Genomic DNA, 13943 nt, shown 5'->3' with positions numbered 1-13943 from the left:
TTTGCTTGAGGATCGAACCTAGTCGAGGGGAAATCTTTTTGATTCCCTTAGTTAAAATTTTGTTCTAGGAGAGCGAGGAGCGGGCTTGTAGAGCGAGGGAACGCCAAAACGCTTCCCAGTTCATTTTTTATAAAAAGCACGCTTCAAGAGGTTTCCCTTCAATCCTTCCTTTTACTGCTTTCTGTGTGCATATTTAAACTGTCATCATGTAGATAGTCAATTTATAATTGCTTAGAATAAATAGGGGTAATTTAGTAATTTTACGCTGTTATTTTAGAAAATAATCTGTCATAGGGAACCCGAAAGGGGCGCTGTGGGGTGCTAACACCTTCCCCACGCGTAACCGACTCCCTTACCCAACTCTGGTTGTAGTGGCCAAAGTTGATTTTTAAATCAATTGCCTTATCCCTTTTTCCAATGTTTTGAGTAAAACATTGGTGGCGACTCCACGAACCCTCCTTTTACGAAAACCACTAATCCATGGAGGGTCCCGCTTGGGATTAATATGGATTGGTGAGCCTTTTAATAAAATTGCTCGTTTGACGAGGTCTCAGTTTGAGAATAAGTCATTCTAGCAATCCACTATTTTTAAACAAATAAACGAGTCCAACCATCCTTCGCGAATGCCGAAAGCCCGTTTCGGGCCGGTGGCGACAATGTTCCTTAGATGTTTCACACCTACAAAACCCCATGGCCTCTGACATACCATCATTACACTTGACGCAACCACTAAAATGGCTGCATGTTTAGGAGGCAAAAGATTCAAAATTTAGAGGTGAAAAACATTTTTTTTGCCACTGACATATTGAACTCTTCTCCCAAGAGTTAAATACTTGGGGAAAAATTATGTACCAGATAGGTCTCGAACTCTCGAAGACCTATCGATTCTCTGCCTAGTACCTAGAGAAGGCCACCATGATTACATAGTAAGGATTTGGATAATGCTCGTCAAGATTGAACAGAGCATTCCTCTAGGTTGAGGACTACTCGGCTTGCTAGATACATTCCTTCAAGACTAAGCCTAGTAGAAAGTAACATCTGACTGTTACACATCAATAAAATGTATTGAATGCACTTAAGTATCCAATCCAATAATGGTAACATTTTCTAACCTATATATACACTTGCATTTCACCTTCAAAGGGTACACATACTCTTGAGATTACATACATACAAGCAAAATACTTACTTAGTTTAGCATCAAAGTCTTTTTTGCATGTACAACCACAATTTTTTATTTCAAGGGTCGAGGATCGAAAACAACCAAGGACTTTGGATAAATGCCTTTTTTTTGCAACACACACACACACACACACACACACACACACACATATATATATATAAATGAGGAGGGATCCACTTACTCGAAGAGTAAATCTTGGTAAAAGACTTATTTCACTCAATAACTTATGTTCTACATCAAATTTCAACAGTCAAATCGTTTAATTAAAAATTCTTAATATATAGATCAAGTGTATATATATTTGAAAAAATGGAAACTATTTGATATTTTATTTCATTAACTCAAATTGACGGATAATCATAAAAAAATTTATATATTGATTTGAATCTATATAACAAAATATCATACAGTTTTTAAATTTTTAAAAAATTTGCAGACTTGATCTATAAATTAAGAACTTTTAATTTAATGGTGGGTTCACTAAAATTTAATGTAAAACATGAATTAATGAATGAATTAAGTCAACCAAGTTTACATATTTTTTTAAAAATTGAAAATGATTTAATACTAAATTTCATTAATTCAAATCAAGGTATAAAATAATTTTCTGAGTATCTTTTAATTTGAAATAATGAAGCAAAATATCAATAATTTTTAATTTAAAAAAAAATTGTAAACTTGATTTATTCATTAAGAATTTTTAATTTAACAATTAGATAACTAAATTTTGATATTAGTTATGAATAGAGTAAGTTTACTAAAATTGACTTTTGTAATAAGTGGATCCCTTTTATTTATTTACTAGAGGAGTCAAGGCACTTCGTACCTCTAATAATTATACGCAGACAAATATTAGAAATTGTAAAAAATATAACTTTTTTATATATTCAAGGACATAAAGGTCTATTAAAAAGTGAAAACTAAAAGGGTGGTTACTAAAATGTATCCCCTTTATAATAAGTATATATATATATATATATATATATATATATATATATATATATATGAAAAGCACAAAGATTAAGGATAAACAAATCAACTCATATATATTAAAAATGAACAATTATTTTTGCACGAGAGTGTCTTTAAGAGTTATTATTCGATAAATTTTATTTAAGAATTCTCTAAACTTCATATTTGATTTAATTTCATATTTATTATGAAATAAATTTTCATATTTTTAAAATAAATTATCAATAGATAAAAGTAATTTTATCTTACAATATAAATTATTTATCTTAAATATAAAATATAATTTATATATTTAAAATATCTACTTATATTAATTTTAAATATATATTTAAATATAATAGTTATTTATATATATAATTTATTATAAATTTTAATTATATATAATAAATATTTAACATGTAAAATGTATGTTTTAAAATACTAATTTTCACATATTAAAGTATTATTTTGATTTATTGACTTATTTGGAGTTACTTCTATATAATCCACGAGTTTCTCTATGACTATATAAGATGTACAACATGTCCAGGCCGTGCTAAGGCAAGACCATTAAGACCTTTGTCTTAGTCCCAACTGATTTATATATATATATATATATATATATATATATATATATATATATATATATATATATATATATAATTTATATAATTATTATTTATAATTAATTTTTTAATACATAAAATTATACAATTTTTTGAAAATCTGTTTATACATATATTATTGTAGAGTTATTGATTGAATTTTTTTTTATAATTAAAAACTTATATTTGTTTGAATTGAATAAAAATGTTATTAAAGTAAATATAAAGGTTAAATTTCATAAAAGTATTATAATTTATAAGAAAATGATAGTGAATATAACAATAAGAACATTTTATTAAAGATTAATTCTTCTAATTTTTATAAAAAAATTTAAAAATATTTTATTTTATTTTTTCACAACTTATTTAAAAATTTTAAAATATAAAATAACTTTAAAATTCTTATTTGAATCTCAATAAATAAGATTTTAAAAAAGTAAATATTGTATTGTTAGAGATTATGACTTTTTTTTTCTAAATTGAAATAAATAAATAAAATATTAACAAATAAATTAGTATTTCATTATAAATATCAAATTATATTAAAAATTATTTTTAAAATGTGTTACATATGTTAATTTATGGAATATTATTAATAATATTTATAATTACTTTTGTAAATCATATTTATAATTATTTTTCAAAATTAAAATTTTTAGATTAGTTAGAGACTATGTTGCAAAATAATTATTGAAAGAATTATCATTAAATGAGATTTTCAAAATTTTAAACTATTGGATTTTATTAACAACTTTTATGAAAAATTAAAATAAAAAATTATCAATTATTTAAGAGTAAATTTCAAATAAAATTTTTGGTTTAAGCCTTAAATTTCTTAGACACGCCCTTGAGCATGTATGAGACACCATTCATCATACCTTCGCAAAGTTGGCCTAGCTAGATCTTGTAATCATCACACTTGTCAAATATTTTTTAAAGGCTTGCTATACTCTAATTGAACTGCTGGTAACTAGAAAAAGATAATTAATATAACACGAGTATGTTGAAAAAAGATCTAAAAATTAGATTATTTTAATTAATAACTATTGTTATGATTACTTATAATTAAAATAAAATTCTATTTCAGTGAGTTTATTGATAATCAATTTTAAGATATTTAATTTTTTGAATATAAAAAAATATAAGTTGAAAAATAATCATAAATTTCAAAATTTTAAATTTTTAAAAATAATTTATTTTCTTTTAAAAAATCTATTTGTAAATTGAAGTTGTTATCTTAAATATACAACTTATTTTACAAATATTTGTTTTTTTTTTTTTTGTAAAAAAAACAGTTGAAATGTTAGATTAATTTGCTCCACTAAGAATAATTCTGCTTAACTATCCTTAATCAACTAATTATTGACATATCGAATCATGCACACTTCACTTAGATTAGCCAATAATCCCATGGAACCCCAAATTCAAAAACTCTATCACTACTGTCATAGATTCTTATCTATATTTGTTCTCACATGCTTCTCTTTATTTGAATATAGAGTTTGTCTTGGTAAAATTTTTCAAGTAATTTATATAAATCCTCTTTTATTAATTTGTTTAAAATCTTATTTTTAAATTCTACAAAAGTTAGTTTTAACTTCCTTAGAATTACTTTTGAAAAAATTTATCCAAAGATACTCCTATATTTTAATTTTTTCTTCCTTCTTTGACTGACATGAGACACATGCAAAGAAATTTAAGATATATATATATATATATATATATATATATATATATATATATATATATATATAAGCAAATATGGAATACTTGGGATTTTGGTGTCAAAATATTATATGTGGCCTCAGCTTTTACACTCACACCCTTTCCTTCTTAAGTTATAACTTAACATAATGGAAGCTTCTAATTAAAGAGATTCTCAACAAACACATATTTCATTATGGAAAGCAACTTATTTTTTAAGCAAGTAACTAAATTAAATTATTGTTTAATTAGCACAATAATCACATGGATGAAAATAATGCCACCTCCACTTATTTATTTGCTATAACAAATTTTCGGGTAATATTAAGTGTGCGTGACCACATTTGCAAACAAAAAAAATAAGAAAAGGATCGAATTAAATTCAAAATCAATGCAACTTATAAACAATAAAAATGCATTCAAACCTAGACACAAATATTAAAATGTTCACACCAATATATGGAAACTGTCACTAACACAATATTAAAATTACAATTTTACCCAAAAAAAAGTATTACAATTACAAAAGAAAAAATAATTAACACACTTGAATGTTGTTTTATGCGAGTTTAATTGTCTTTATTCAACCTTTTACTATTTTCTTTGTTGTATGTGGTGTTGAGTCTCTATGCTTGATTTTTTTTTTTATAAAAGTATTTTATTTTTTATGAAATAAGTTTTTTTTTATTTATAAATTTTTGATGTTATTAATTAAACTTCCTTTTCTAAAAACAAGCAATTTTCTACTCTCTTTTTTTATAAGTAACTTCTATCTTAAAGAATTGTTTTTTTTAAACACTTGTTTGAAATCACTTTTTTCTTTTTAAGTTTAAACAAAATGACTCATTACTTTCTTAATTTCTTAATTTACGTGTATACCATTTTGAAAGAACAATTTTTGTTTCCAAAATAAATTTTTTTTTTGGTATATGAAAAACAAGCATCTATCTTTGATTAAATGTTGATCCACCTAAATCACTTGAGTTAAATCTATATGAAGTGCTATAACTATAAAGGCAACCTTGTGAATTGTAGAGTTCGTGCAATTATTGTTTCCTCTAGCAGCTAGTTATTTCATGGAAGCTGCAACGTTCAAATCTTTGCACCCACCCATTCTCTCACGCTGACCAAAAAACTTTAATTATTATATTTATATTTATTTTACTTGTCTTAAACACGTGTGAACTGTGACCATAACCCAGATATATATATATATATTTATTTATTTTTATTTAAGTCCCAACGTTACTGCTTCTAGTCTTTGCCAAGACTACCACGAACAAAACAAAAACCACAACTTTCACAAACGACGACCAATTTCCGTCACCTCCACAGATTTGAAATCTTAATTTATTTATTTTTCTTAATACTAATTATAACACCCCACTACGCAGACACAGTCCTCCTCTTATATAAATCCAAATTACATGCTTTATTTCTCATCTCAGTGTTGTCTTTTGAAAATTAAATTATTGACATCATATATTTTATTGACATCATATATACATATAATATATTTTTCACATATATACACGTGTTTCTCTTAAACACCTCTTCAAATTATTAGGGAAAAAAATAAAATAATACGTGCTTATATATAAAGTAGTATTCTCGAATTATTAATTTGTTTATGAAGGGTTAATTTTTATAATTTAGGTTAATTATTTTAAATTTTAATCGAGAAGCAATGAATAAATGTAGAAGGTGATTTGATTTTGGATTATGAACACATACATTCATATATAATCAAATCTCATAACGAACACTTGGTGATTGTAGAATTCGTTATGAGATATGAAGGGTCGATCAGATATTCTCAAATTTGATTGTTATTAATGTCAAGATAATGCTTAGATAGTAGAAATCACATCCCACGAGTGTAGGATAATTCTAAATTATCAATTTTAAGATACTACATGAATCATATTCATACAAAATAAATATTACATTCATTTTTATTTATAAGACCCAACTTTAAATGATTATTTTTTTTATAAGAGATTCAAATTATATTATCTCATATTAATTATTTTTTAAAACTTAAATACTCCTAATTAAAGTGTATTTTCTTTCTTTAATAAAATACATTAATTATAAATTATTTAAAAAATATTCATTTTAATTAATTAAAGAAAAGATGAATATTAATTAAAAAATAAAAATAATATAAAACATGCACTTAATTAATTAAAAGATATATAAACATTAAATAGAAAAAATAATTTTTTAATAAATATATATATATATATATACTAATATACATATATATGTATATATTAATAAATAAAGTATTTTTTTTTTAAATTTGGATGAATGATATAATTGAGAGGCGAAGGAAGTGGTGAAATTTGAAACGATAATCTAGAAAATCCAATAGCTAGGGTATGGTATCTGAAATACACAACAAACAATTAATACACAGTAATGTCATTATCCTAATGATGGAGCCGCCTCAGAATTCCACCTTAGACTACTACTGCTACCACCCTCTTAATATTCCAATTTATCTACGCTCATGATGATAAATAAAACTCAATTTTCACGACACACACTTGGACAATTTTCGTGTGGTTCACGACACCATGGCTCTATATATGTATATATCCTTTGGACTTTCTTTTCTCTTTCCTCACATTCGATGTATGTGTCCATAAAATTTGCCACGTTAACATTAAGCGCCGCCCCCACCATTTATATTTGCCCTTCATCTTTTTACCACACCCACTTTTAGTTTCAATTCCTTGCTATCTATTCTATACTTGCTCTTTTTCTCTCTACCTAGGATCACAAAGATATATATACTCACAAGGAAAATTGGGGTTCATTTCAATGGAGAATTATTCCATGTTGTTTCCTTGTCCTGATTCTTCCAGCTACCCAACTGGGGTGGGAAGTTCTCAGCATGGTTTTAGTGGTCAAAGCTCCAATGCGTTTCTTGGTCTAAGGCCTAGTAATGATCAAAGTAGTGATGATCATGAGAAGAGAGGAGAAGATGCCATGTTATTGTCTCAGATCAGTGGTAGTGTTAGTGGTAGCATTAATGTGACCGATCAATTAGGTGGTTCTGGAAATGGTAAAAAGAAAGGAGAGAAAAAGGTTAGAAAGCCTAGATATGCTTTTCAAACGAGGAGCCAAGTTGATATTCTTGATGATGGTTATCGATGGAGGAAGTATGGCCAAAAAGCTGTTAAAAACAACAAGTTCCCAAGGTTAGTTGAACTCTTAATTTGTTTCATACATGTTGTTTTTCCTATGCTTTCTTTTGCTTTTGTTTTTGTTTTTCTCCTTGTGGCTGTGGCGCCTGCTAAATTTGACTTGGAAAAAAATACGTGTGTGATTGTGCTAAGAATATGACAAGACCCCACCATAGTTCTTATCGGTTTGAATGTTGAATTGAATTATTAAAAAAAACATTGAAAAAATAATGGAGTTTGCAATTAATCAATCAAAAACACTGTTCTAGCTAGCAGTCTTGGTTCAATTGGTTTGGTGGGATTGTTTGTTAATTCAGCTAGGATTGGTGTTTTCCAAAGGAGAAATTAAAGTTTTTATCACTTGATCTTCTTTTTGTTCTCTTTGCCGTGATTTTCGTCTTCATTCTTCTATACATGTCTTATCTTCGGTCAAATCAAAAGAGAAAATTAAAGAAATAGAATAAGAACAAAACCATGTGTATGCACTTCTGCGTGCACGCAATATAGTGTATATCAATATATATAATCTAATATTTGTGTATATAAATTTTTAAATAGTAAAGAGAAATTTGAAGAAAGCAGAAGAAAGCCTTGAGATAGTTCAGATGATTGATATGATGAATTGCAAACAGTTAAAGAATATATTATAGAAAATAATGTCATATTATAATTAAAAGGGTTCATATATGTATGAGATAACTGGATATGCAGACGTTCCTTTAAATTTTCTAGAAACCATTGTTTTTCTGTAATAATAATCCAGTCCAAACACGAAGAAACTACATATGGCGCGTGAAATCATCAACAAATCCATAAATTTTTGTCTACATATGCAGAATATTAAAATTAATTAAAGAGAATTTTAGGTCGTAGCAGCTTACCTGATTTTTCTCAAAGATTAGGATAACTTGTGCTCTTTGTGATTTTTCTTTTCTTGCATCATACTGTTTATCTTTTCCATTGCTTACTTTCCTTACATTCAAAACTGTATCTGAATGATGCCACTGTATATTTCAAGTTTCTTGTCTGTAATTAACACAATTTTTTTTTTTCAATGTCACAAGTTTTGAACCGAAATATGATATTAGTTATAAAACATATTTGGATACAGGTTTAGGAAAGAAATTTTGAAAAAAAATTTACTTGGAAAAGCTTTTTATTTTTGGTAAAAATACTTAAAAAAAAATACTCTTCTAAACTTTTATCCAAACATGCTAATATACTCCGTTGAATTATCATTAAAAATTCTTAGGCTTCTTGGATTCATCTTTAAGTAAGCAGTGTTAAATAGATGAAGTAATTAAACTAATGTGTTGATTATTCCATTGCATTTGCAGAAGCTACTACCGGTGCACGCATCAAGGGTGCAATGTGAAGAAACAAGTCCAACGCTTAACCAAAGACGAAGGGGTAGTCGTGACCACTTACGAGGGAGTGCACACACACCCTATTGAGAAAACAACAGACAACTTTGAACACATTTTGAGTCAGATGCAAATATACACTCCCTTTTAATTGAAGCTTCTTTCCGACAAACACTGTCACATGATGAATCTCTTCTTCCAGTTTAGTCAATTGGGAACTTGTAGTACTTTAGTTCCCCCTTTGATACAAAAATAAAATTAATGTGTCAATAGAAGTAAGATCTAGTTTGCATAAACTCTTAGACAATTAATCTTTTTTCCTTCCATTTTTTTAACGGAATATTAGGTTATGTAAATTCAGCTGTCAAGTTTAGCACTGCTGGAAATATATATACAGGTGAATATCCTTTATTCCTTTTATTGTGGTGGTTATTATATTGATGGAATACAAGCTATAGTAGAAATGAAGTCTCGTTTTGTGTATTGAGGAGGTTGGGATCAAAATCTAATGAGATAACTATTTATTTATTTGTTTCAGTAACTACTTTTAATTTCCATATTTTATAAACTATTATAACCTTGAATTATAAAGAAAAAATTAGTAAATTAAAAACTTTGTAATAACTATTATTTTATTTCGCATACAATCAAAAATTAAAAAAAAAAAAAAAGAATATCTACCTACTTCTATTAGAGCATCTACAATGGGGGTTGGTTATAAGCAACTCCCTGTACCACATCACTGCCAAATCAGCTCGGACTTACTCTATGGGTTACTTAAATTTTAGCAGAGTTGCTTGTAGAAGCAACTTTGCTAAAATTTAAGCAACCTATAAAGTGGGTCAAAGCTGATTTGGCAGTGATGTGGCACATGGATTACTTATAAGCAATCCCATTACAGATGCTTTTATATATATATATATATATATATATATATATATATATATAATAGAAGTAGGTAGATATTAATGCATAGATTTATTACATTGATTTGAATTTATGAAACAAAATATCATATAATTTTTAAATATTTTAAAAATTTGTAGATTTGATCTATGTATTAAAATTTTAAATTTAATGGTGGATCATTAAAATTTGATGTAGAATATAAATTATTAAAAAATAAATTTATGTAGATTTACTTTTAAAATAAATAAATAAAAATAATATATATATATATATATATATATATATATATATATATTTGTTCATGAGATGGAAATAAAAGTGATAGAATAAAAATGATAATAATAATGATAATAAATGATATAATTAAAAAAAAATGGATAGAAGTAATATGAAAGAGAAAATGAATGAACGATAATAATTTTTCTCATTAATTCTTAATGAGGCATGGCACGGTACTACTAGCCGTTTTTCTTGTACGATATTTTTGGTGATGAGTAACCTACTAGCCTTTTAACAAAAGTGCATATGATAACTTTTATGATTCCCAAGCATGTATTATTAACCATATTTTAGCGGGTATTGAGCAAACGAAATACAGTAATAGACAAAAGTTTTACTAAAGTATATGTAAGGACTTCTATAAAATAATACACAAAATAGTTAGCTTTTATAAAATACAGTAATATACAAAAGTTTTTTTTAGTATTGATGTATATTAAAAAATCAACGTTCTCGAGCCTTCGTTGGTCATTTTATGAACCATTTATTACTTTTCTCGATTATATAGTTTGTGTACGCACAGATTTACTGACTCTATAATTTGTAAGTTACAAATTTCGGGGGTCTAAAAAAAAGTCAAAATTTCAAATCAATAAAACTTGGATTCAGATTTCTGGCTGCATGGCGAAATCTATGCAACACTCATACATCATATGCTTCATGGAAGAACTAATAAAACAAAATGTTTTTTTTTTTTTTATGTGAAAGAAGTAAAAAAATATATTTGAATATATGAATAAAATATGTTTTCTTATGTGATTCAACAGTAAAGAAGTAAAAAATATCATTAGATATATAAATAATTAAATTAAATAATTTAAATTATTTGATGATAAAATTATTATTAATATATTAATTTTATTTCTTGATGATAAATGATCATTTTGTCTAAAAAAAATCCTCATCACTCTCACTGTTAACTCTAATCTCCTTCTTCCACATCTCATATTGTCATCTCTGTCAATTCCAACCTCCTTCAACTCTTGTCAACTTCCATCTCTTTCTAATCTCCTTCTTCCACATCTCATATTGGCATCAATGACACTTACGCCAAGCCTGCTGTCGTTGACAACCACACCACCTTGTAATCTACAATGCCTACAAGTGCGACTTTCACGTTACCTACACTAGGTTTCATCATGGCAGCAGTGGCAAGAGGTGATCGTCCTCGACAAATGGGTTTATGGAAAGTGCATTACTGTCGAAGTGAAGAGCAAGTAGTGGTCGTAGGTGTTATGTCTAAGCAACTTCTAAAAAAAAGATTTTTTTTAATAATTTTAAACAATTTAAATAAAAATTATTATTATTTACTTGTTTACTGATGGACAATATATATGATAAACTTGTCCATTATAGTCTTCACCTGAAAATATATTCGTAAGAATGTAACTTTAAGAGACTCATCTAATTTATCTTATGTTAAACTAGTTTGACCCTAAAAGAGACTCATGACCGATCCGATCACTTTATTTGAACGGTTGTGCAATTAGTTCGATCGGAACCAATTAAACCAACTAATCTAAATAGGGTTTGATAACACTAACGGGTAGAATTACACCTATTCAATTACATCTCTCGTTTTGGTTGTTCGTAAACATAGTTTTGAAACGTTAGGAAAAAAAAAAAGAAGAAATATATTACCGTGTCTTTAGAAAGTTATCAACATTTTTTAGAAGTTAATCATCGAGTTATTGATACAAAAACCATGTATCTAATTCCTCCTGCCATTGTTTATATGTTACACAATTTTTAACTACAATGCCGGGAAATTTCCTGTTTGAATATATTGGCCTCGAATGATGCCATGCATGAGTATGTTGTTGCTTGTGCAACAAAAGCAAAAGAAATTTTGAATCTGAAAATTGAAATGTTTTGAAAGGACATGGCAAGATCAAGATCATATTCACTACAAATCATAAGTGGTATAAATTTGTTTTCTTACATGTGAAGGAATTTAAATCTAACATTGACTTTTTCACGAGCATTGTTTATTAGAATAATGGATGAGGTCGAGAAAAGTAATAATATGCTTAGAATTTTGACGATATCCATGAAATCGAGAAAATTGTTATTTGTAATTAGATTCAAAGTTTTATCTTGTTCTGATCAATTTAAAAACTAGGAGACCATGACCATTCATGAGTTTGAATGATCTTTAAAATCTTACAAAGATTGATTGAAGAAGAGGGAGTCACAAACCCAAGTCCAAGCTCTTTCATAGTTGGCCCAAGAGCAAGATCGTAATAGTTCATAAGGAAGAGATCATTTTTGCTTTTTAATGAGTAAATTAATAAAAACAAATTTATTTTCAAGAATATTAGAGGTACACTCTCACCTAAGCCTATAAGCATAAGCACACAATTTAATTAATTTGCACCGATAGTAGCTAACAAAGTTATTTCATGCAATGTAATGGGGCCAAAACATACACGAATTTAAAACTAAAATCAAGACCAAGACGTCAAGTGATGAAGAAACCTACAATCAAATTGACCAAATTACAAGACACAATATATTAACACCAAATCTATTTTAACTTTTTTCCATTCAACCAAACCTCTATGTTGAAAAAAAAAACAAAAAAGTGCCTTGTTAACATTGTTTGAATACTGTTAGGGCCAGTCGAAAACCCCATGAGTCGAAAATAGCGTATGAGATCCCTCGAAAAATATTATAATGTCAACACTTACCAGTAACAGAGGTTCAAGGTCGAAAAAGAGTTTGGTTCAAGTCGAACAAAGACATACTCGAAAGATAGTGGAAGAGGTTATTGGTTTCTTATATGGTTACATCAGGGCAGTTATGGCAAAAGTGGGTCGAAGAAGTAGAAAACTCGTGGGAGAACGGTTATGGGAAGTTATCTTTTAAGCCCGCGTAAGCAAAGTAGTGGATAGCAGTTATACTCACCCACGATGATTCTCACGAAATCAACTGCTCGTGATTAAACTCTATAAATATGAGAGTTGTACACCTTCACGGGGGTCGGAAATTTCATACTTGAAACCCTTTCTCAAGCACTCTCCGCCTGCACATATGGCTTTCGTGCAAAGAATCATTTTTGGGTATGACCACTTCTCGGCCACTTTTATTTTCTCTTTTTAGGATTAAGAGTAGTTTAGTTGTCTTTTCTTCTTTTAATCACCTAGCTAGATAACTTTACAATTGGAACTGTAACTCTTTAAAGTGATGTGAACATGATTTGTATTGCAAATATTTGTATCGTTCATTCAGTTTATTTGAGAGTTTATATACATGAACACTATTGCTTGTTAATTATTGATGAATATCTGGAAACAAGTAATTATTAATCTTTCTACTTCATCTTTTATTCTTCGTAAAATTTTAATACCTAAATTGAAACGAATCACGTGCTAGTCCGAATATAAAGAACCCATAAATGAATTCCCCCGTAAACAAATTGGCACGCCCGATGGGACACGTTTAAATCACAAACATAATTGGACTAGTTTTAGGTATGCATGTTGTATGAGACTTAGGAGTGGAAGAACCATGTCTACATCTAATAATCAGAGAGAAACGAACACGAACAATAATAATTACGTAGATGTAGAACAAGCAAACCCCAGCCCTGATAATGTGACTAACGTGACCAGGGGGTAGCATCTTCTCCTGTGTTACTCGAAAATACAGCTAGGCAAACCAATGTGACTTAGGAATTAACAAATGTTGTGACACCCTCTACCCCAATATCATTAATAAACATAAACTATATTTATAAAAGATTTTCATAGAA

At 27.8% G+C, this 13943-nt stretch overlaps 1 protein-coding gene across 1 annotated transcript; it reads left to right on the top strand.

Annotated features, from left to right (window-relative positions):
• Positions 1 to 7075: 7075 nt before the first annotated feature.
• Positions 7076 to 9538, top strand: LOC109792402 (putative WRKY transcription factor 75). The gene is made up of 2 exons (XM_020351813.2): positions 7076 to 7652; positions 8975 to 9538. The coding sequence occupies exons 1-2, from the start codon at positions 7273 to 7275 to the stop codon at positions 9150 to 9152; spliced, it is 558 nt and encodes a 185-aa protein (XP_020207402.1). The 5' UTR covers positions 7076 to 7272; the 3' UTR covers positions 9153 to 9538.
• The last annotated feature ends 4405 nt before the right edge of the window (positions 9539 to 13943 follow it).

This window comes from Cajanus cajan, chromosome 4, assembly GCF_000230855.2.
Source record: "Cajanus cajan strain Asha chromosome 4, NIPB_CcT2T_4, whole genome shotgun sequence".
NCBI lineage: Eukaryota > Viridiplantae > Streptophyta > Magnoliopsida > Fabales > Fabaceae > Cajanus > Cajanus cajan.
This window is presented reverse-complemented; position numbering and strand designations above follow the sequence as displayed.